Source organism: Tubulanus polymorphus, chromosome 2 (assembly GCF_964204645.1).
Source record: "Tubulanus polymorphus chromosome 2, tnTubPoly1.2, whole genome shotgun sequence".
Lineage (NCBI taxonomy): Eukaryota > Metazoa > Nemertea > Palaeonemertea > Tubulaniformes > Tubulanidae > Tubulanus > Tubulanus polymorphus.
Genome location: NC_134026.1, coordinates 31,506,060 through 31,530,059, shown reverse-complemented (window position 1 = coordinate 31,530,059; position 24,000 = coordinate 31,506,060). Strand labels below are relative to the sequence as shown.

General features: G+C 41.8%; 1 protein-coding gene across 4 annotated transcripts; it reads right to left on the bottom strand.

Annotated features, from left to right (window-relative positions):
• Positions 1 to 1,865: 1,865 nt before the first annotated feature.
• On the bottom strand, positions 1,866 to 23,879 carry LOC141900655 (uncharacterized). Of its 4 annotated transcripts, XM_074787636.1 has the most exons (20): positions 23,774 to 23,879; positions 22,529 to 22,611; positions 20,736 to 20,848; positions 20,305 to 20,616; positions 18,867 to 19,032; positions 17,618 to 17,647; positions 15,598 to 15,624; positions 10,017 to 10,192; positions 9,642 to 9,805; positions 9,091 to 9,274; positions 8,372 to 8,463; positions 7,830 to 8,082; positions 6,944 to 7,092; positions 6,158 to 6,326; positions 5,473 to 5,640; positions 5,230 to 5,379; positions 5,056 to 5,146; positions 4,886 to 4,949; positions 4,638 to 4,793; positions 1,866 to 3,888 (listed from the first exon to the last, which is right to left on the bottom strand). In XM_074787636.1, the coding sequence occupies exons 3-20, from the start codon at positions 20,818 to 20,820 to the stop codon at positions 2,458 to 2,460; spliced, it is 3,867 nt and encodes a 1,288-aa protein (XP_074643737.1). In that variant the 5' UTR covers positions 20,821 to 20,848; positions 22,529 to 22,611; positions 23,774 to 23,879; the 3' UTR covers positions 1,866 to 2,457. The 4 variants fall into 4 exon arrangements, with proteins under 4 accessions (XP_074643737.1, XP_074643738.1, XP_074643739.1 ...); XM_074787637.1 differs by lacking the exon at positions 15,598 to 15,624; XM_074787638.1 differs by lacking the exon at positions 17,618 to 17,647.
• Positions 23,880 to 24,000: the final 121 nt, after the last annotated feature.

The window sequence follows — 24,000 nt, the reverse complement described above, 5'->3', positions numbered from 1 at the left end:
ATAATCTGTTAAGTTTATCTTGGATTATCAATTCTTGAATACCACAGCGAACCCAGTTCCAGTGGAAAATTGAAAATTGATTTGATTCAGGCAACAACTGTGAAACTAGATCCAAGCTGAAATTATTTGAACTTCACATCTATAGTCAAATCGAACAGATATCTGTGGAACTGTCGAACTGGGTTTTGTTTAATGTAATAAACTTGTAGATCGGATTGCCAAAGGTCACTTGCCACAGAATGTGTTAATTATTCATCATCTATTTACAAATCAACAAAATATCAATGTTATACTTTATTGAGTTTCACACGAATGATTTAAACTCAAAAGGGGCTTCATAAGTACCGCACGTATTACCTGTATTCCCTACCAGGGGGCGCTGCATCGCTAGCCCCATTTATTGGTATATACAGTTTGATTATAATCAAAATATTATTATTATCTGTAATAAATAAATTTATTCAATCAGAAAATGCCCCTAAATTTAATCAATATTCGTCAATGCCGACCAATTCTTCAATAATGCGTTGAATTATTCGATTTTTGAGAAATTCTTCTTTTCCGTTTTTTCTTTTCTTGATCTCGTTTTAAAAATATACATTAATAATCATTTAAATCGTGACGAATCTCGATTTTAAAAACCTCTCATTATAAACTTAACGAACAAGTTTTAACCTCTAATAACATCGCGCGCCGGAGCAGACGTCGAGCGCCGGAGCAGACGTCACGCGCCGGAGCAGACGTCACACGCCGGAGCAGACGTCACGCGCCGGAGCAGACGTCACGCGCCGGAGCAGACGTCACGCGCCGGAGCAGACGTCACGCGCCGGAGCAGACGTCACGCGCCGGAGCAGACGGCGCATAGTTATGCAGTGGAAAATTTCATATCATTCTCAAATAACTCAATAATCTTTTCTAAATCATCGCCAGCCGCGGAAGTTTAAGAATTTATCACAAGCGTAAGAACAATAACCGGGGTCCAGGTACCGGGGGGGGGGGGGGGGGGAGGATCATTTTCTAACCGTTATCACAAATACTTTGGGTTGCCATAGAAACGAGAGTCAACAGTTGTATCACCGGGGTTACATGAAACCATAGCAACCAATCACCAATCACCGGTAGAGAATTTGATTGGTTGATAATGAAAAATTGAACAAATATAACCAGAATTTTATCACAAATAATTTTCAACGTTGAAACACAGTATGAGCTAGATAACAACGGGCGGGGCTCAGCTGTCAATCAATCGATTACAGTAGCAAAGGAGGCGGGGCTCAGCTATCAATCAATAACTATGAATCGGAAATGACATGAAATTTTCCACGAATAATTTCTTCATAATAATAATAATAATAATAATTATGATATATCAGCAACTCATTACTTTTTGTACAAAACATATTTTCAAATTATCAGTTCATAGATAATACAACTATATTTACGGTAACCATTGACGATAAAGAAGTGTCCAACAATAGCGACAGTTTCAATCAGTAGCACATGATTTGCATTTGCTGAATCTAAATTGACTGATTGAATTAATCAATGAACAGATCAATCAACTAATTGAATGATCAATCAATCAATCAATTGACTGATCAGTCAATCAACAAATTGACTAATCAATCAGGGCTTTAATCAATCAATTATCAAATCCTCATTAAAAACTGTAAGAAATGAGAGGAAGTGACTATAAAACTGCTGGTGGTATAAAAACAGCAGTAAACACCCCCTTCCCTCCCCTCCCCCATCTCTCAATCCCTCCCCCATCTCTCACTCCCCTCCTCCATCTCTCAATCCCTCCCCCTTCTCTCACTCCCCTCCCCCATCTCTCAATCCCCTCCCCCATCTCTCACTCCCCTCCCCCATCTCTCAATCCCCTCCGATAATACATACACGTTTGACTCATGTGAGTGATGAGTATGTTTATGTTTTGTTTTTTAAAAGCCTGTTTTTAATACAATACTGAATGGCACAAAAAATCAATAGAATTTTAAACAATAGTTGTCAAAATTTATAGCAATTGGGGATGGTTAATAAACTGCTTACTGTCGCTCCACCCCCCTCACCCCCCGCATGGGGGAGAGGGTCCACCCCCCTCACCCCCTACAGGGGGAGAGGGTCCACCCATCCGTTCTATAATCACAGCAATCCACAACAACAATACACAATCAATGATCAAATAATCACTGACTGATCTATAGTTGAATCAGTAATGAATTATTTAATCGATTTGATTCGTTTATATTTTACACCACACTGATTGATATGCTGCTGCCTTTCATTTAAACTGAACCAAAACCTTTTCAAAATGCTGTGAGTCGATCTTGCACCTGCCGGACGGTGTTCAATCTCGCACCTGCCGGACGGTGTTCGATCTCGCACCTGCCGGACGGCGTTCGACCTCACACCTGCCGGACGGCGTTCGATCTCGCACCTGCCGGACGGCGTTCGACCTCACACCTGCCAGACGGCATTAACAGGTAGATAACCATTCACACCTGAAACCCCTGCCGGTTTATTTGATCTACAATTAGGTAACTGTAATTTGTTCATGTTATCGTCATTCCCACTCGGCAGAGATGGGGAATTCCCAGTGGGATTCCCGCTCGGCAGAGATGGGGGATTCCCCGCGGGATTTCCTCCGAGTGTATTGTGACCGTTTATAACATTAGGATGAGTTTCACTGACATACCCCGAACTGTTTACTTTTAAAACTGCTGGACTAGTTACCGGTGCTGCCCCCTCTCCGCAATGAGACTCACTAATTACCGGTGCTGCCACCTCTCCGCGATGAGAATCACTACTAGTAGTACCGTTACACAATGTCTTCGAGGAATCGTTACTGTTACTACTGTCTGTCGTTGTCGGGGGCAACCACGAAGCCGCGTTATTGTTATCGGTTAGTGCTGCCACCTGGCGGTCGTCATCGTCGTCGTCGGATGGTTGACTAGGAGTAGTTTCCACGGATACGGCTGGTAAAATACTAGAATTAAACGGATTAGCGTCGACTACTTCAGGAGTAACGGGATCCGAATCGATCGACGACGAATCGGAAGAATCACGATTCACCGACGTCACGTACGGGGTCACATGACCTCCCGTACCGACTTGTACGTACGGAGCGACACTAGGTGGCGCTAGATCGGTCTCTTTAACGTACGGAGATACAAATCTCCGTGACGACGACTTCAAACCGTTTAAACCGCGATCATGTGACTTACTATAACGTTGATTCATACACGCGTCACTAGGGGGCGCCGCGATTGTCAATGATAAACTTCCTATACTAGTTTTGCGTTGCTCTAAACTGTTTTCACTTCCCTCGTTCTCGCTATCGATGCAGATCGCCTCGTCACTAGACGCGATACCCGTCACTTTAGAATACTCAGCCGGTAAATCATTGTTACCATTAAACGACGTTTCTCGAATTCCGTTTTCTTCCTCTTGTTTTTTCTTCTGTTGTCTTTTTTTCTCTTCCTCGTCGGAGATTTCGAGTAATTTCGGCAGACCGCCGCCCGCTAGCGCCATCGCCGGTAGATACGGATTGTTCATTCGTACGCAGTGTACGGCGATCGTATCGGGTGGTTTTATCGGTCTGACACTAGACGGCGCTGATGGTTCTGATAGGTAAGTTGTAGCGGTATTATTACTGTTAGTTTGACCGATACGGAAGTAACCGGCTCCCGATGAATCGTGTTTATCCCACGTATTAAACGAACTATTATGACTGGTCGGCGTCTGCTCGTCCATCTCCGACCTTGGATCACCGGCAGACGGAGTATCCGGTAAATAGCTATGCTGCGTACTACACGACATTAAACTAGCTGTTCCGCTGTCTCCGCTTATCTGTCGCCCCGGACGACTGTAATTACTACGATTCTCCATCTACAATGAATTCAACAATAAGTTCAGTTACAACAATTAGATCGGTTGATTTCAAACATTATACACATTTCAACATCTATTTCAATCTGATAGAATTTTTTCTTAACCCAGAGGCCAATCGCTGAAAAAGTTAAAGTAAATCTGCAGATAACTGACATAGTAACAATTAAAACTGTCAGCATTGGTATACTGTGTGACCCATGGACTAGAATAAAACTGTGACCCCTGGACTAGAATAAAACTGTGACCCCTGGACTAGAATAAAACTGTGACCCCTGGACTAGAATGAAACCGTGATCTCTGGACTAGAATGAAACTGTGATCCCTGGACTAGAATGAAACTGTGATCCATGGACTAGAATGAAACTGTGATCCATGGACTAAAATGAAACTGTGACCCATGGACTAGAATGAAACTGTGATCCCTGGACTAGAATAAAACTGTGACCCCTGGACTAGAATAAAACTGTGACCCCTGGACTAGAATAAAACTGTGACCCATGGACTAGAATGAAACTGTGACCCATGGACTAGAATGAAACTGTGATCCCTGGACTAGAATGAAACTGTGACCCATGGACTAGAATGAAACTGTAACCCATGGACTAGAATGAAACTGTGACCCATGGACTAGAATGAAACTGTGACCCATGGACTAGAATGAAACTGTGACCCATGGACTAGAATGAAACTGTAACCCATGGACTAGAATGAAACTGTAACCCATGGACTAGAATGAAGGCACTTACTTTCATAGTTATACCAGGTAACATGGCGTGTCGGTCATCAAATACATCCAAGTCTTCATTGTTCTGATTCATTATTTTATCAATTTGTATCATAGGTGAGCTAGCAGTGATGGCACCTCCTCCTCCTAGGTCGTTATTCATACTTAACGAAGGCAGCTGGAAATTCATAATTAAATAATTAATTATTTCTCACAATCGATTGCGTGTAAATTGATAAATCGTATTAGTATAGAGCGCCATCTATATACCTCTTCCTCTTCAGCCTCTCGTGGCGGTAATTTAATCTCAACCACTGCCACGTTAGTCCACCATCTAAAATGAAATGATCACAGTTCATATTCGCTCTTGAATTAAAGGGTAAGTTAGAAGGTACAGTTGAGGGGTAAGTACAAGGGGTAAGTAGTCGATCGGTACTTACCTATAAATCGCGCAGCTAACGACTATCACTATGATAATGATAATGATGATAACAGGAATGATTATCCCAGCAATCGGAGTTTTAAGAGGCTCTGTGAGATAATAGAATTAAAATATCAATATCTTAAAAGTTTACTGCGGCAAGCGAGTATCGGATAGTGTTCAATTATTCTACCTTTTTTAATGGTTTTTAGTTTAAGCGGAATGCTGTATTTGTCTCCAGCGCGCGTGTGAACTCCTAACGTTACGTTGTAATATTTCAAATGTTTCAAGTCTTTTATTTCGTAAAATTTCACATCAGCTTCGAGATAACGCGTTTCAGCAGCTGAAAGAATATATCTTTCAATCATTAATCACTGAACTTCACTCAGGGCACCCCCACTCAGGGCACCCCCACTCAGGACATTCCTCTACATACCTCCTAATGGTTGCCCATAAAACTGAATTTCTTGCCATTTCAGTATATAATAGACAACACGAAATGTTGTTTTAGGACAAATCAACGGAACCCATTCAATTCTCAAACTCCTCTCTTCCTGTTCTTTTGATGGTACAACGTTAGGCGTCGTGATGTCCCTTATATCAACTAGAAAATAACAACATAATCACATTTAAAACTGAAATTAGTGATCTAACAGCGCAGTACGGGATCAGCGATCTAACAGCGCAGTACGAGATCAGCGATCTAACAGCGCAGTACGGGATCACTGATCTAACAGCGCAGTACGAGATCAGCGATCTAACAGCGCAGTACGAGATCACTGATCTAACAGCGCAGTACGAGATCACTGATCTAACAGCGCAGTACGAGATCAGCGATCTAACTGCGCAGTACGAGATCACTGATCTAACAGCGCAGTACGAGATCAGCGATCTAACAGCGCAGTACGAGATCAGCGATCTAACAGCGCAGTACGAGATCACTGATCTAACAGCGCAGTACGGGATCAGCGATCTAACAGCGCAGTACGAGATCACTGATCTAACAGCGCAGTACGGGATCAGCGATCTAACAGCGCAGTACGAGATCACTGATCTAACAGCGCAGTACGAGATCACTGATCTAACAGCGCAGTACGAGATCACTGATCTGTTTTACTTACCGTTATATGTATAGTAACATCTAATCCAATCAGACATTCCTTTACTAAGAGCCGACATTGATTCTGAAGCTACTGCGAATATATACGTTTTTAGAGTAGCTTCGTCATGAGGAATCGAAATCTGTGTCGTATTCAAACTTCCATTCACTCTTTTCCACAATATATCATCCTAAAAACATCCACAATAATCATTGTATTCATATCACTATCATTGAAATCCACGTGGATAAATAGGATCCCCTTCAGCTCAGATGGAGTTCCCTTCAGCTCAGATGGAGTTCCCTTCAGTTCAGATGGGATTCCCTTCAGCTCAGATGGGATTCCCTTCAGTTCAGATGGAGTTCCCTTAAGCTCAGATGGGATTCCCTTCACTTCAGATGGGATTCCCTTCAGCTCAGATGGAGTTCCCTGATGGGGTTTCCTTCAGCTCAGATGGGATTCCCTTCAGTTCAGATGGAGTTCCCTTCAGCTCAGATGGGGTTTCCTTCAGTTCAGATGGAATTCCCTTCAGTTCAGATGGAATCCCCTGATGGGGTTTCCTTCAGCTCAGATGGGATTCCCTTCAGTTCTGATGGAATCCCCTGATGGGATTCCCTTCACTTCAGATGGGATTCCCCTCAGTTCTGATGGGATTCCCTTCACTTCAGATGGGATTCCCTTCAGCTCGGATGGGATTCCCTTCAGCTCAGATGGGATTTCCTTCACTTCAGATGGGATTCCCTTCAGCTCAGATGGGATTCCCTTCAGCTCAGATGGGATTTCCTTCAGCTGTGTGTTTAAACTTACCCTACACTCTCTACCACTAACTATCTCCTGACAGTAAAACACTATGTAATAAGCTGGTGGAGTCTTCAATGATTTCCAACTGACAATCAATATCAAACTTTCACTTTCAGTTTTCTTCTCAACGACGAGACCTCGTGGAATATCAGGAGCTAAAACAAACATTCACATTCAAAACACGCACTCTATCCTAATAGTCATCTTCACCAATCTTACACCTAGTTACTACTTATTATTCCAGGAGATGACTATCAGGATAAAGTCTAAACATTGAATAACTAGCTCCAAGTGGTAACATTTCAGACTCTTTTTATTCTTAGTGTGCAGGGATTTTATATTATCTTTACAACACGGACTCAGAGTGTTATATCAATGGTTATAATGTGGACAACATCAGTATTGCTGGGCCCAGTTTCACGAAAAAGTGTAAGCTTAAAACAGTTTTAAGTTTGAATTGTTGTCCTCATTGAAAACATGAAGTAACCAATGGCAATTAATCATAAATTTGAGTTAAACTTTTTCGTGAAACTGGCCCCTGAAGATGACTATTAGGATAAATGAAGTCAATAACATTTCGGACTCTATTTCTCATTTCTATTTTGAAAGTTTATATTCATGTCAACGCAGATTCAGTGAGGTTCATCTTGATAATCATCGAATAAATATCAGCAAATGACTATTATCAACTTTTAGCGTTGAACGACCGTTTGCTCAAACATTGGTTACAGTTAACCAGCAGATAGTTGACATAGTGACTATTAAAATTTCATCGTTACTATGGTATTTATCCACTGGTTTTCTTTCGAACAAACTTCTGAGAGACTGCAGACTCAGGGATTTTGTTGGGAAGCAACACATGAGAAACTGAGTATTAGGGATTAATACTAACCTGCAGGATCATTATATTTAGGAATAATGAAGTAATCACGTTTCTTTGGTGGTTTATTGTATCCGACCGAAGTCTCAGCACTGATCATCACGTTATAACTCTGGTCCAATTCTACCGATTCAAATTCACAGAACATGTGTTCTCCTTGTATACCGCAGTGTGAACTGGTAAACGATAATTCATCAGAATCGGTGAATCCATAATCAGCCTTCAATTCTATTATTGCACCATTAGCAAATTGAGGAGGTATTTTCTGTAAAAGAATATCACAATTTATTTATTTATCTGAAACACAAAGACTTGGATTCAGTTTTACAGTGATGGCTTAGATTTAAAACCAGTCTTAGACCATTAGTTCTTTAGCCGATCTAACAACTTGAGACCAGTCTAAAGATAAGGGACCACTTTAAGTCATGATTGTGCCCAGTAAGAACAAGAACCAGGTTTAGATGTTTTAATTTCAACCCTGGTTTAACTGATAGTTACCGATCACAGACGTCAATGAATAACTGTTTTCCATTGTTACATTATTTTAAACTTACTTTGTAATAGATTCGTACTTTACGACACGAGCCTTGTTGACATTTATAAGATCTATAACTACTGGCAGTAGTAACTGGTCCTCTCAATGGGACTGAAATAAACATTCAGAAAAATTAATTACAAGTTTTTAAAAAATTAATTCTGAGCGCGCCCTTGGTTGAGCTTCCAATTGATTATTGTAATGTAGTGATGGGGGTATCGTCAACCTCCGTGCGATAATAGGTCTGATACTGATCCTCTCCCCCTCGGTGCGATAATAGGTCTGATACTGATCCTCTCCCCCTCGGTGCAATAATGGGTCTGATACTGATCCTCTCCCCCCTCGGTGCGATAATAGGTCTGATACTGATCCTCTCCCCCCTCGGTGCGATAATAGGTCTGATACTGATTGTCTCCCCCCTCGGTGCGATAATGGGTCTGATACTGATCCTCTCCCCCTCGGTGCAATAATGGGTCTGATACTGATCCTCTCCCCCTCGGTGCGATAATGGGTCTGATACTGATCCTCTCCCCCCTCGTGCGATAATGGGTCTGATACTGATCCTCTCCCCCTCGGTGCAATAATGGGTCTGATACTGATCCTCTCCCCCTCGGTGCGATAATGGGTCTGATACTGATCCTCTCCCCCCTCGTGCGATAATGGGTCTGATACTGATCCTCTCCCCCTCGGTGCAATAATGGGTCTGATACTGATCCTCTCCCCCCTCGTTATACTTACTGCTTTCATTCATTGTAACCATTAATGTAGAAGTCTCACTCCACAGTTTACCCTTTTCATACGGTAGACTGCGAACCCCTATCAGATATTCAGCTGCTGGTTGGAGTCGAGTAATACGCAGTGAGAATGGTGGTATACGATCTGTACCTCGCACTTCATCAGGTACCATTACTATAGTCCGAGACTGAATGAGATACAGTGAGAAAATCATCTCATTATTACAGTACACAGTTCATTCAATTAGAAAATAGAAATGAAGACTGATTTGATAGAATGTTTACCCGATCGAGATTTGATAGAACGTTCACCCGATCGAGATTTGATACAATTTTTACCCGATCGAGATTTGATAGAATGTTTACCCGATCGAGATTTGATAGAACGTTTACCCGATCGAGATTTGATAGAACGTTTACCCGATCGAGATTTGATAGAATGTTTACCCGATCGAGATTGGATGGAATGTTTACCCGATCGAGATTTGATGGAATGTTTACCCGATCGAGATTTGATAGAATGTTTACCCGATCGAGATTTGATAGAATGTTTACCTGATTGAGATTTGGATAGAGTTCAGGATGAACGAATGTAACGATAATCTCGTATTTTAAACGAATTAAAGCTGGTTCTAATTCCTTCGGATGAATGAATGATATATTCATAAAATCAGCTCCAACTTCAGTTGTTTTTAATTCCTGCACTTTCTTCGGTTTAACTGTAAATAAACAACGAAAGTGGTCATGTGACCTAGGGTTAGGTTTTCTGATTGGCTGGCTAGATTTATCCGTCACAAGTGGTCGGACGACGGACGAAAAGTGAACGCAATAGCCCGCAGGGATTAAGTCCTGAGTGGGCTAAAAACCAGACCTAGTAGTCTTTACTTTACTCTAGTCTCTAACTATACTCTTATCACTATCAGTACTTACCCAGTTCAGCTGATGAAACAAACGTTAAAATAGTTGAATTGGTCGAATCAGGAGCGAAATTGTTGCCTGTGATATTGATGACGTATTCAGTATTTCTGTGAAATGTGCTTCCATAAACACCGAAATAACAATAACAACTGCCAGTCTTCCCTGGACATACTTTGAACTCCTCTCCGCTATAAACACAATCAATCGATATATCAATAACACAATGAGATCTCGACATATTTTATAATATTTTGACAGATAAAAGCAAGATCCAGCAGGTGCCAGCAGCTGCAGCATCGGCAGGTGCAGCGTCAGGTTCCAGCAGCTGCAGCGTCGGCAGGTGCAGCATCAATCAGCAGGTTCCGGCAGCTGCAGCGTCGGTAGGTGCAGCGTCAGCAGGTGCCAGTAGCTGCAGCATCGGCAGGTGCAGCGTCAGCAGGTTCCAGCAGCTGCAGCGTCGGCAGGTGCAGCATCAATCAGCAAGTTCCGGCAGCTGCAGCGTCGGTAGGTGCAGCGTCAGCAGGTGCCAGTAGCTGCAGCGTCAGCAGGTGCAGTGTCAGCAGGAGCCAGCAGCTGCAGCATCGGCAGGTGCAGCATCTGCAGGTGCCAGCAGAAGCACGTGCTAGCAGCAGCAAGTGCCACCAGCCGCAGCAGCTACCACCAGCATCAGCAGCAGCAACAACAGGTGCTAGCATCAGCAGCTGCAAGTGCCACCAGCCGCAGCAGCTACCACCAGCATCAGCAGCAGCGACTGCCGCAGCAGGTGCTGCAGCAGTACAGCTATGATGAAATGAGACTATGGTGCAATTTGAATAAGTTAATTATAAAGGAAGCAACTGCCACACCCAGAGATAACAGTGTTATATACTACAGGCTGCAGAAAATAGAACACATCTGATTTTATATTGAAATTCAGTTGAAGGATGGACAACGTAAAATATCATGAAATATAAAATAATGTGCATAACATTAATGATAAAATACTGATTGGCTCGATTTTCACAAACAGTTTTTAACTTTTAGATTTTACTTCAAATTGAATTATAAATTTTCTGTCACTGTTTTGTGAAATTCGAACATTTTATTGCAACTTTTCCTTTGGTCTGAAACTAAATATAGAAACTACTCGTAGCAGTTTGATATCAAAGTTTTATCATCGTACCATCTATAATAATCTGAGATTGTGATTCGAGATATCCGATCAGATTATCATTTATCAACAAGATCAACTATAGTTTCGTAAGATAATTGATATATCAACTCAGTTACGGTGAACAATGAGATTGCCATCTTGAGATATCATTGGTGTCTTGAGATATTATTGAGATTGTTTTCCCAAGATATCAAGAGATTGTCATCTTGAGATATCAAGAGATTGTCATCTTGAGATATCAAGAGATTGTCATCTTGAGATTGGTTTTTTTATACGGATAAAACTTCGAGAAGATCAACTTTTAAACATTGAACAAAATTCAGCAGTTGAAAGTTTCACACATACAAACCTTTTATACAATATCCGCCCTGCCCGCTTACTGCCGACCCACCCATTGATCTGTCTGCCTTACTGCCGACCGTCTACCAGCCCACCCACCAATCCATACACCTGCCCCCTGTCTGATAGCCCACCCATTTCTCCATCCACCTACCTGCCTGTCTGATAGCCCACCAGCCCGCCCATAGGCACGCCGCCCTGGTGAGTAACGTGTAGGAGAAGAACCATTTCACCATTTATTATTTCATACGGTTAATTTAGTATTTTGGGTTATTGTTCATCATTTACTGAGGTCACTGCCTCAGATACAGAAATATCACCCCAGTTATAGAGTATCAGCCTCATTTACTGAGGTCACTGCCTCAGATACAGAAATATCACCCCAGTTATAGAGTATCAGCCTCATTTACTGAGGCCACTGCCTCAGATATAGAAATATCACCCCAGTTATAGAGTATCAGCCTCATTAACCGAGGTCACTGCCTCAGATACAGAAATATCACCCCAGTTATAGAGTATCAGCCTCATTTACCGAGGCCACTGCCTCAGATACAGAAATATCACCCCAGTTATAGAGTATTAGCCTCATTTACCGAGGCCACTGCCTCAGATACAGAAATATCACCCCAGTTATAGAGTATCAGCCTCATTTACCGAGGCCACTGCCTCAGATATAGAAATATCACCCCAGTTATAGAGTATCAGCCTCATTTACCGAGGCCACTGCCTCAGATATAGAAATATCACCCCAGTTATAGAGTATCAGCCTCATTTACTGAGGCCACTGCCTCAGATACAGAAATATCATCCCAGTTATAGAGTATCAGCCTCATTTACTGAGGCCACTGCCTCAGATACAGAGGAAAATCTCTAGAAACTGATTCATATTTTATCTACATCTATAAACAGCGTTTTAGCGCAATAGTTGTCATTTGATTGGTTATTTTTGTATGTAGGGCAGGCAGGGTTTAGCAGCTTATGCAAATATCACTGAATTTCAGCTATTTTTGTTGTTTAAGTATAATAGAAATCTGAATGTGTCACGTGTTACACCATTATATCCATGTTATCAACAATCAGCAATAGTTAATTTTATTGATTCCTTGTTAGCCGGACCTGTAACTGGTTAGCCCGACCTGTAACAGGTTAGCCCGACCTGTAACTGGTTAGCCCGACCTGTAACAGGTTAGCCCGACCTGTAACTGGTTAGCCCGACCTGTAACAGGTTAGCCCGACCTGTTACTGGTTAGCCCAACCTGTAACTGGTTAGCCCGACCTGTAACTGGTTAGCCCGACCTGTAACTGGTTAGCCCGACCTGTAACTGGTTAGCCCGACCTGTAAATTGTTGTTAACAATGCTTTTTGATATAATTGGAATAGTCAAACAAGATATATGATGATGAATATGTGATATATATCTAACCTGTACTGTGCAGTAGTCCCTATCTGCAGTCACTCTACAGTAGTCCCTATCTGCAGTCACTCTACAGTAGTCCCCATCTGCAGTCACTCTGCAGTAGTCCCTATCTGCAGTCACTCTGCAGTAGTCCCTATCTGCAGTCACTCTACAGTAGTCCCCATCTGCAGTCACTCTGCAGTAGTCCCTATCTGCAGTCACTCTGCAGTAGTCCCTATCTGCAGTCACTCTACAGTAGTCCCCATCTGCAGTCACTCTACAGTAGTCCCCATCTGCAGTCACTCTGCAGTAATCCCTATCTGCAGTCACTCTGCAGTAGTCCCTATCTGCAGTCACTGAGCAGTAATCCCCATCTGCAGTCACTCTACAGTAGTCCCCATCTGCAGTCACTCTACAGTAGTCCCTATCTGCAGTCACTCTGCAGTAGTCCCTATCTGCAGTCACTCTACAGTAGTCCCTATCTGCAGTCACTGTGCAGTAGTCCCTATCTGCAGTCACTGAGCAGTAATCCCCATCTGCAGTCACTCTACAGTAGTCCCCATCTGCAGTCACTCTACAGTAGTCCCCATCTGCAGTCACTCTACAGTAGTCCCTATCTGCAGTCACTCTGCAGTAGTCCCTATCTGCAGTCACTGTGCAGTAGTCCCTATCTGCAGTCACTCTACAGTAGTCCCTATCTGCAGTCACTCTACAGTAGTCCCCATCTGCAGTCACTCTACAGTAGTCCCCATCTGCAGTCACTCTGCAGTAGTCCCTATCTGCAGTCACTCTGCAGTAGTCCCTTTCTGCAGTCACTCTGCAGTAGTCCCCATCTGCAGTCACTCTGCAGTAGTCCCTATCTGCAGTCACTCTGCAGTAGTCCCTATCTGCAGTCACTCTGCAGTAATCCCTATCTGCAGTCACTCTGCAGTAGTCCCTATCTGCAGTCACTCTACAGTAGTCCCTATCTGCAGTCACTCTACAGTAGTCCCCATCTGCAGTCACTCTACAGTAGTCCCCATCTGCAGTCACTCTGCAGTAGTCCCTATCTGCAGTCACTCTGCAGTAGTCCCTATCTGCAGTCACTCTGCAGTAGTCCCTATCTGCAGTCACTCTGCAGTAGTCCCTATCTGCAGTCACTGATCAGTAATCCCCATCTGCTGTAGTCCCCACCTGCAGTCACTCTACAGCAGTCACTCTACAGCAGTCACTCTACAGCAGTCACTCTACAGCAGTCACTCTACAGCAGTCACTCTACAGCAGTCCCCATCTGCAGTAATCCCCATCTGCAGTCACTCTGCAGTAATCCCCATCTGCAGTCACTCTGCAGTAATCCCCATCTGCAGTCACTCTGCAGTAGTCCCTATCTGCAGTCACTCTACAGCAGTCACTCTACAGCAGTCACTCTACAGTAGTCCCCACCTGCAGTCACTCTACAGCAGTCACTCTACAGCAGTCCCTCTACAGTAGTCACTCTACAGCAGTCACTCTACAGCAGTCACTCTACAGCAGTCACTCTACAGCAGTCACTCTACAGCAGTCCCCATCTGCAGTAATCCCCATCTGCAGTCACTCTGCAGTAATCCCCACCTGCAGTCACTCTGCAGCAGTCCCCACCAATCATCAGACAAAAGTCATTCTCGATGAAATGATGAAGTTTGATGAAATCTTGTTGAGTGACTAATTCCAATGTATAAAATGTATAACAACTTACTGAAACGTTGTAGATTTTACTAAATGTCTGTAAAGATGAAACCATTGAAAATAAACAAATGATTGAATTTAACCTTTAGATAAAAATAACGACAACAGAGCATGAAGCGTATCAAAAATTGATAACATTAAAATTTGATATTTCACATGAAAGATATATCAGACAATATCAGATAATCTCGATGTATCCGATATCTCACAGTATCTACCAGATATATCAGATAGTATCAGGATATATCAGACAGTATCTCAATATTTTATTTATGACAAAATCTTTCATGTGATTCACCAAATTGAGCCAAAACTGAAGCAAAAAATCTGTGCATTTAGTACTGTCCACGAGTACCCTAATCTAACCCCTGAACAGAACCTGTCGAACTCAATAGTACCCTTCATGGAAACCAGTGAACTCTGAAATATCCTAAACCATACCTAGAGCTACAAACACAGCACCCCAATCTACAAACATAATACCCCTGAAATATAACCCCCCTCCAATCTACAAACAACCCCCCAATCTACAAACACAGCCCCTATATCTACAAACATTAAAGCCCTGATCTACGGATCCACTCACCTGAAAAAAACTGTTTTACGCAGGAGACCCCCCTACAACCCCCCCCCCACTCCCTTTTTGGATATAAATACTGTTTAATATTTGATGATATATATATATATATGGACAGACTGTTTCTATTTATAGATATTTCAAAATGAGAAAATATAATAATATAAATATGAAGCCTACATGCAGCAGCATCAGTGCGATATATGTTTCAAATTGAAACTTCTTGCTGAATTTTGTTCAATGATAAAAAAGAGACCTATCAAATTCCTCCATTTCATATTCTAATTTATCTGTCCTGTATCCGTGACTAATTCATTCAAAAACAGGTCGTAACCGTGGTTATACCGATAGATATTGTTGACGCATAAATTAGAATGAAATGTGGAGGAACTGAAACATGCTCGTGTTATGCTACAGGGCCTACCTCAATATGTCAGTGATCGGCACACCCCTAGATAAAAATATGGATGGTTAAGAGTAATAACACACACACCAGGAGGTGAACGACCTCGGTCAGACGGTGATACTGTGATGGATTTATCATTCATTTAACCTATCCTTGTTTCCTCATTCTCACTGTTATCAGTAGAGGAGAGTAATGAGGAGAGGTTGTATCCTCATTCTCACTGTTATCAGTAGAGGAGAGTAATGAGGAGAGGTTGTTTCCTCATTCTCACTGTTATCAGTAGAGGAGAGTAATGAGGAGAGGTTGTTTCCTCATTCTCTCTCAGTATAGGAAAATATATGAAGAGGAAAGGTTATGAATTTTCAGTCTGCCAAAGGAAAGTTACATAAAAACCCAAGCTCTGAAACCATATCCAACAAGCAGCTACCACTGGCAGCTACCACCACCAGCTACCAGCAGCAGCAGCTACCACCACCAGCTACCAGCAGCAGCAGCAGCTGCAACAGTACCACCTCTAGCTACCAGCAGCAGTGGAAGCAGCAGCTACCGCCACCAACTACCAGCAGTAGCAGCTACCATCTCCAGCTACCAGCAGCAGCAGCTACCACCACCAGCTACCAGCAGCAGCAGCTACCACCACCAGCTACCAGCAGCAGCGGCTACCACCACCAGCTACCAGCAGCAGCAGCTACCACCACCAGCTACCAGCAGCAGCAGCTACCACCACCAGCTACCAGCAGCAGCAGCTACCACCACCAGCTACCAGCAGCAGTAGCTGCAACAGTACCACCTCTAGCTACCAGCAGCAGTGGAAGCAGCAGCTACCGCCACCAACTACCAGCAGTAGCAGCTACCATCTCCAGCTACCAGCAGCAGAAACAGCAGCTACTACCATGAGCTAGCAACAGCAGCAGCTGCAGATTGAAGCACTATAGGTTCAATGCTACAGCACCAAAATTGATTATAAGATTATGAAATTTGTAACGCATTTTAAAAAGCCAAATATATGTTTGATAAATAAAAATGAGCGAGTTATAGATGACGTGTTCATGCCACCCCGGCACCGTGAGAGACACAGAGAGTAATGTAGCAAATCAAATCAAATCAGTTTTTATTATTCATGCAGTGTATCATATTCATTTCACTCCGCAGCTAATGAAAATTATAACTCGGTTACCATAGCAATCATACTACGCATTGTTGAGGGATCAGAGTTTGGGATTATGAAAATAATGATCGTTTCAATGACAGACTGTTTAGTGACGATTGTTGCGTCACAATATCAGGTTACCATAGTGACACACAAATTTATTGAAATTTGTAAAAAAAAATTGATGATATTTGATGAGGGGGTTCAGAGACAATTAACAATCTCCAGACATCAGACAATCAGTCTTCAGACATCAAACAATCAGTCTTCAGAAATATCAGAAAATCAGTCATCAGACAATCAGTCTTCAGATATCAGACAATCAGTCTTCACACCACCTGACAATCAGTTAATTAAGTGTTCACATGATCAGACAATCAGTTAATTATGTGTTCACACCACCAGACAATCAGTTAATCAAGCGTTCACACAATCAGACAATCAGTTAATCAACTGTTCACACGATCAGTCAATCAGTAAATCAAGCGTTCACACAATCAGACAATCAGTTAATCAACTGTTCACACGATCAGTCAATCAAATGTTCACACAATCAGACAATCAGTTAATTAAGCGTTCACACAATCAGACAATTATCAGTTTACAGACAGATGAAAGCAAATCACAGCAAATTTAAAACAGTGAATTTAAAAATTAGTAATAACCATTAACATAGAAAGCAAATTGATTTATATCAGTGATATATGATCAAATTTATGGATGAGAGGGGTGTGTAAGGGAGAGAAAGAGGGGACTCTATATATCATCATCATCATCATCATCATAATCATCATCATCATCATCATCATCATCATCCAAGCTTGATTAATGAAGCTTATACTGTTTCATTATATGAAAAACCATGCAATTAAAATAGTAATACATTACATCATTGAATAGTTGTTTGAATGACGATGTCTGAATAACAATAAAACAATAGAAACGTTCACCTCACTGTTTATCTTCTATTCATTATTAATTAGGAAATTCAAATATAGGTGGTGCTGTTGTCACATATAGGTGGCGCCGGTAGCCTGATATTATAACGCAACAAATAACGATGATGGATAAAAAATTGCGAACACGAAAAACATTTAAAACCACGCGGGATTTCAGAAAAAAATATATCGTGCACAAAAATTACTTTTAAAGTTGAACACGATACAAAAATCAGTGAAACTTGGGTGAAAACAATCAATCAAAGAGAATGGATGAAACGAGGGATTATCTCTGAATCTAAGGATTAGGATTAAATAATCTGAGGTCAGTTGCACAGTCATTGCATAAGATTTAACACCGGTCCAAGACCAACTTAGTTCTATAACCAATCTAACAACTTAAGACCAGTCTAAGCTCATTTTGGTTCTATAACCAATCTAACAACTTAAGACCAGTCTAAGCTCATTTTGGTTCTATAACCAATCTAACAACGTAAGACCAGTCATTTTGGTTTTATAGCCGATCTAACAACTTAAGACCAGTTTAAGCTCATTTTGGTTCTATAACCAATCTAACAACTTAAGACCAGTCTAAGCTCATTTCGGTTCTATAACCAATCTAACAACTTAAAACCAGTCTAAGCTCATTTTGGTTCTATAACCAATCTTACAACTTAAGACCAGTCTAAGCTCATTTTGGTTCTATAACCAATCTTACAACTTAAGACCAGTTTAAGCTCATTTTGGTTCTATAACCAATCTTACAACTTAAGACCAGTCTAAGCTCATTTTGGTTCTATAACCAATCTTACAACTTAAGACCAGTCTAAGCTCATTTTGGTTCTATAACCAATCTAACAACTTAAGACCAGTCTTAACTCATTTTGGTTCTATAACCGATCTAACAACTTAAGACCAGTCTAAGCTAATTTTGGTTTAATAACCAATTCTAAGGCAACTTTTAGACATGACTTTGCAACTGGGCCATGAGGATTAAGATATCAGCTATGATTATGATAAGCTACAAATTTTGTAAGAAATTATCCGATTATCAAAATTACAACGACTACAAAATCGATGCCACCACAAATTACAGAATTACATCATTCAAGCATTTCAAAATCATCAAGTAAATGTATGGTAGACCGTGAATGGCAAGCTGAAGGTATTCTATGGTAGACCGTGAATGTTATACTTACGCGGAACGTCTGTAATACTCTAATGGAAACCAATTCACTTGCTGCACCCCCAAATTCTTAAACTGATACGTATTGTTCTGATTGATTTTACACCAGGAGACATTCATTGAGGCCCAGTTACTCGATGTTATCTCGAGGTCCTCCAAACGTGGCAGAACAACTTCAGCTGTAATCAGAAATAAATAATAGTCAGTCTCGCATACCAGTGTACGTGTCTCAGGTAAGAGTCACATACCAGTGTATGTGTCTGAGGTAAGAGTCACATACCAGTGTATGTGTCTGAGGTAAGAGTCACATACCAGTGTATGTGTCTGAGGTAAGAGTCACATACCAGTGTATGTGTCTGAGGTAAGAGTCACATACCAGTGTATGTGTCTCAGATAAGAGTCACATACCAGTGTATGTGTCTCAGGTAAGAGTCACATACCAGTGTCTCAGGTAAGAGTCACATACCAGTGTATGTGTCTCAGGTAAGAGTCACATACCAGTGTATGTGTCTCAGATAAGAGTCACATACCAGTGTATGTGTCTCAGGTAAGAGTCACATACCAGTGTATGTGTCTCGGGTAAGAGTCACATACCAGTGTATGTGTCTCGGGTAAGAGTCACATACCAGTGTATGTGTCTCAGGTAAGAGTCACATACCAGTGTATGTGTCTCAGGTAAGAGTCACATACCAGTGTATGTGTCTCAGGTAAGAGTCACATACCAGTGTATGTGTCTCAGGTAAGAGTCACATACCAGTGTATGTGACTCAGATAAGAGTCACATACCAGTGTATGTGTCTCAGGTAAGAGTCACATACCAGTGTATGTGTCTCAGGTAAGAGTCACACACCAGTGTATGTGACTCAGATAAGAGTCACATACCAGTGTATGTGTCTCAGGTAAGAGTCACATACCAGTGTATGTGTCTGAGGTAAGAGTCACATACCAGTGTATGTGTCTCAGGTAAGAGTCACATACCAGTGTATGTGTCTCAGATAAGAGTCACATACCAGTGTATGTGTCTCGGGTAAGAGTCACATACCAGTGTATGTGTCTCAGGTAAGAGTCACATACCAGTGTATGTGTCTCAGATAAGAGTCACATACCAGTGTATGTGTCTCAGGTAAGAGTCACATACCAGTGTATGTGTCTGAGGTAAGAGTCACATACCAGTGTATGTGTCTCAGGTAAGAGTCACATACCAGTGTATGTGTCTCAGGTAAGAGTCACATACCAGTGTATGTGTCTGAGGTAAGAGTCACATACCAGTGTATGTGTCTCAGGTAAGAGTCACATACCAGTGTATGTGTCTGAGGTAAGAGTCACATACCAGTGTATGTGTCTGAGGTAAGAGTCACATACCAGTGTATGTGTCTCAGGTAAGAGTCACATACCAGTGTATATGTCTCAGATAAGAGTCACATACCAGTGTATGTGTCTAAGGTACTTACGATATGTCGTGAGATGAAAGTTCTCAATCCAATCCGGTTTTGGTTTTCCACCATCATAATAACACTGAAACAGTAGTTTTTTCAACGGTATTGTGAGTTTTAAATTCACGATACCGAACGTCCATGGGTCGAATCTTTTCGTGAAGTTACCGCTCTCTAATTGTTTCTGGATACTCGCAGAGGTCGTTGCTTTTAAATAAATAACTCTGTTCGGGTTTCGAAATACTTTAGGATCCAGCGTACAATTGACACTGAACAACCGTCCCACTAATATAATAGCATTATCAGTACGTTTCCCATCAAGCACAAAACCTATAGAAAATATACACAACACAATCAAATATTGTACAGTCTTTAACGAATAATGAGTTTAAATTTGGTTATAGAACAAAAATGGGCTTCGATCGGGCTTAGATCGGGCTAACACTTACCACTATCTCCATGTTTGATAGCATATACAGGTCTAGACTGTATGAAAATCAGTAGCGCCACCTGGATCCATATATACAGGACCATATTGGGAAAATATACAATAACTACATCTCTGAAAATATAATATAAACAATAATATATATCTCAACTCTTAATCTACGAGTAACTCATTCCACATGTCGGTAGTTATACCCCCAGTATAGCAGCTAGGGGCCACTAGGGGGCACTACAGGTACCACCATTACTCCATTTATGTTCACAGTTCAAGGTTACAAATGAGTGGTCAATAACATACGCAGTTAATCTGAATATGAACTGACCTAATAGCCACTTTTCCTCACCTACCAGGGACCTACCTCTCTGACGATCTCTTACTATCAGAGAGTCAGAGTTCAATAACTAAAAAACTACTTGAAGAAATTTAAAGTAAACAGATAAGAGAAGTTTATCAAGTTCGTTCTGATAATGATTGAGACTTGTTTTACCTATATATTTCACAAGCAGCAGCAGCAGCAGCAGCAGCAGCAGCAGCAGCAGCAGCTGCAGGTATTGCTCAGATCAGATCAGATGAGATATAGTCATTAAAATCACTGTTTACAGACACATTGCTGAATCTATTGTCAACCAGAATCAGTTCTCTGAACTACTTCCTTATTAGATATTCAGGCCACAAACAATTCTCTCCTTTTACTTCCTTATTCCTACCCGTATCTGACTCATATTAGTAATAATCATTGAAATCTTAATTACCATAATTTCATTTTGATTGTTGCAGTTCATTGTAATAATACACATTATTATATCGGTTTGAGTACCTGGCTTGTGTTGCCATGGTAATGCTTACCCATGACGCCGGGTAAGTACCCAGTTAACAGTGGAATATGAACATCACTGATAAGACAACTCTATAACCCTTATAAACAGCACACTAGTACGTATTTATTTCTGCCGTTGGGTTTTTATGGTTTTCAAAGGTTTTTTTATTAAAGAGCTTCAAGGTCTCTGGCATGTGAGGTATTAGAGGCACTGGCAAGTGAGGTAGCGTTGGGAGTAATGATAGACATGTTAATGATGAATCAATAGAACGAGAGAGGAGAGAGGAGAGAGGAGAGAGGAGAGAGGAGAGAGGAGAGAGGAGAGAGGAGAGAGGAGAGAGGAGAGAGGAGAGAGGAGAGAGGAGAGAGGAGAGAGGGTGAGAGAGGAAGAGAGAGAGGAGAGAGGAGAGAGGAGGGAGGGAGAGGAGAGAGGAGAGAGGAGAGAGGAGAGAGGAGAGAGGAGAGAGGAGAGAGGAGAGAGGAGAGAGGAGAGAGGAGAGAGGAGAGAGGAGAGGAGAGAGGGGAGAGGGGAGAGGGGAGAGGGGAGAGGGGAGAGGGGAGAGGGGAGAGGAGAGGGAGAGAGGAGAGAGGAGAGAGGAGAGAGGGGAGAGGGGAGAGGAGAGAGGAGAGAGGAGAGAGGAGAGAGGAGAGAGGAGAGAGGAGAGAGGAGGGAGGGAGAGAGGGGAGAGAGGGGAGAGGAGAGAGGAGAGAGGAGAGAGGAGAGAGGAGAGAGGAGAGAGGAGAGAGGGGAGGAGAGAGGAGAGAGGAGGAGAGAGGAGAGAGGAGAGAGGAGGAGAGAGGAGAGGAGAGAGGAGAGAGAGAGGAGAGAGGAGAGAGGAGAGAGGAGAGAGGAGAGAGACCCTGCACAATTTATAATACATTTCTAAAATCGACATATACAAAAAATAAAACATGAAAAATGATTTATCAGTAACAACTGGTAACCATTGACAACAATAATGTCTGCTTGATCTTACCTCGGTAAATCTGAATAATGAAGAAATCTGTTTATGTGAAGTTGAAATCAATCCTCAAATAGTGAGGAGTAAAACTCACAATCCTGAAACAATAATAAAAAAACAATATTTAAACCTCATCATTATTCGCCTCGTCACAGAGGTTTCTATCGGAGGACAATACCGTACATAATATGGTACACAATACCGTACATAATATGGTACACAATACCGTACATAATATGGTACACAATACCGTACATAATATGGTACACAATACCGTACATAATATGGTACACAATACCATACATAATATGGTACACAATACCATACATAATATGGTACACAATACCGTACATAATATGGTACGCAATACCATACATAATATGGTACACAATACCCTACATAATATGGTATGCAATACCATATACAATATGGTACGCAATACGGCATAATGTGATACGCAATGTAGTACATGTATGGCCCGCAATTCATCAACATAATTTGGTAAATAACAATGTCGTTGTCGAGTTCTACCGGGGTCTGAGCAAATTATACCTGAAACCATGTGAAGAAACCTTAAATTGTCAACAAGTACATTGCTCTCAAATTTCTAATGAATCAAACTAAACCCCCTCCCCCTCCCCCTCCCCCTCCCCCTCTTCTCCCTCCCTAAACTTCGATGAAAGGTTTCTGATTAAATTGTACAACAACTTTTTAATGGAAAGAGATGTAGACAGGCCGGTGTAACGGTACACAGAGACAGTGTAACCAAGGTAATATGGCTTTCTCAAGATGACAGACTTGCAGTTCCTGATTGATGATAATTTACTCGGCCGATTGCGCATAGTTGGTTAGTAACTCCTCGAAACAAGATTCCGAAATCTTGTAGAAAACAAGGAAGCAATCAGAAAGAATCATCAGATGAATGCCAGTCAATCAGTCGAGTCAGTAGTAGGGGGAGCCACCAGCCAACAGGCCCCAAAAGGACCAGATCACCAGTGAGTGACAGTGCGGTATACACCTCACTCTCAACCTCAATCACTTATCTCTCAACTAATTATAGTCAGGTTTCACTCAATAACAACAGACAGCGGCTGGGGCTAGGCACACTAAACGCTACTCCTCTCTAACGGCTGAAATTCGATTATTAATTGTTGATTGTTGACTGTTTTACTTATTGTCATTTTCTTCACGTCTGTCTCCGCGATAATCCACATCAGATTATAATATATATATTAATAATTATCGTAAATATATTCCTACCGTAACTGATTAATTGTAGACGGTATTGATCGTCGTTTAATCCGGCAGTAGACGCGTCAAATAGAAATATTCCATCTGAAAAAATAACTCCTACAACTCAGCGGCCATCTTGAATCAAACTGTGTCAGTGCGCACGCGCCATTACTGACGTCACTAGAGATTGGCGAGGTATGTGGGATTCGAACCCGTCAGAGTACCTAACTAACCCTAACCCTAGGGTTAAACAT

What these genes read in the sequence shown, in the direction of transcription:
- LOC141900655 (XM_074787636.1), bottom strand. Translation starts at nt 20,820, where the DNA reads ATGGTCCTGTATATATGGATCCAGGTGGCGCTACTGATTTTCATACAG. An exon ending in TAAATATAATGATCCTGCAG is followed by an intron (nt 7,093 to 7,829) that starts GTTAGTATTAAT and finishes TGTTTGTTTTAG; the next exon opens with CTCCTGATATTCCACGAGGT. An exon ending in ATGTTACTATACATATAACG is followed by an intron (nt 5,641 to 6,157) that starts GTAAGTAAAACA and finishes GTTATTTTCTAG; the next exon opens with TTGATATAAGGGACATCACG.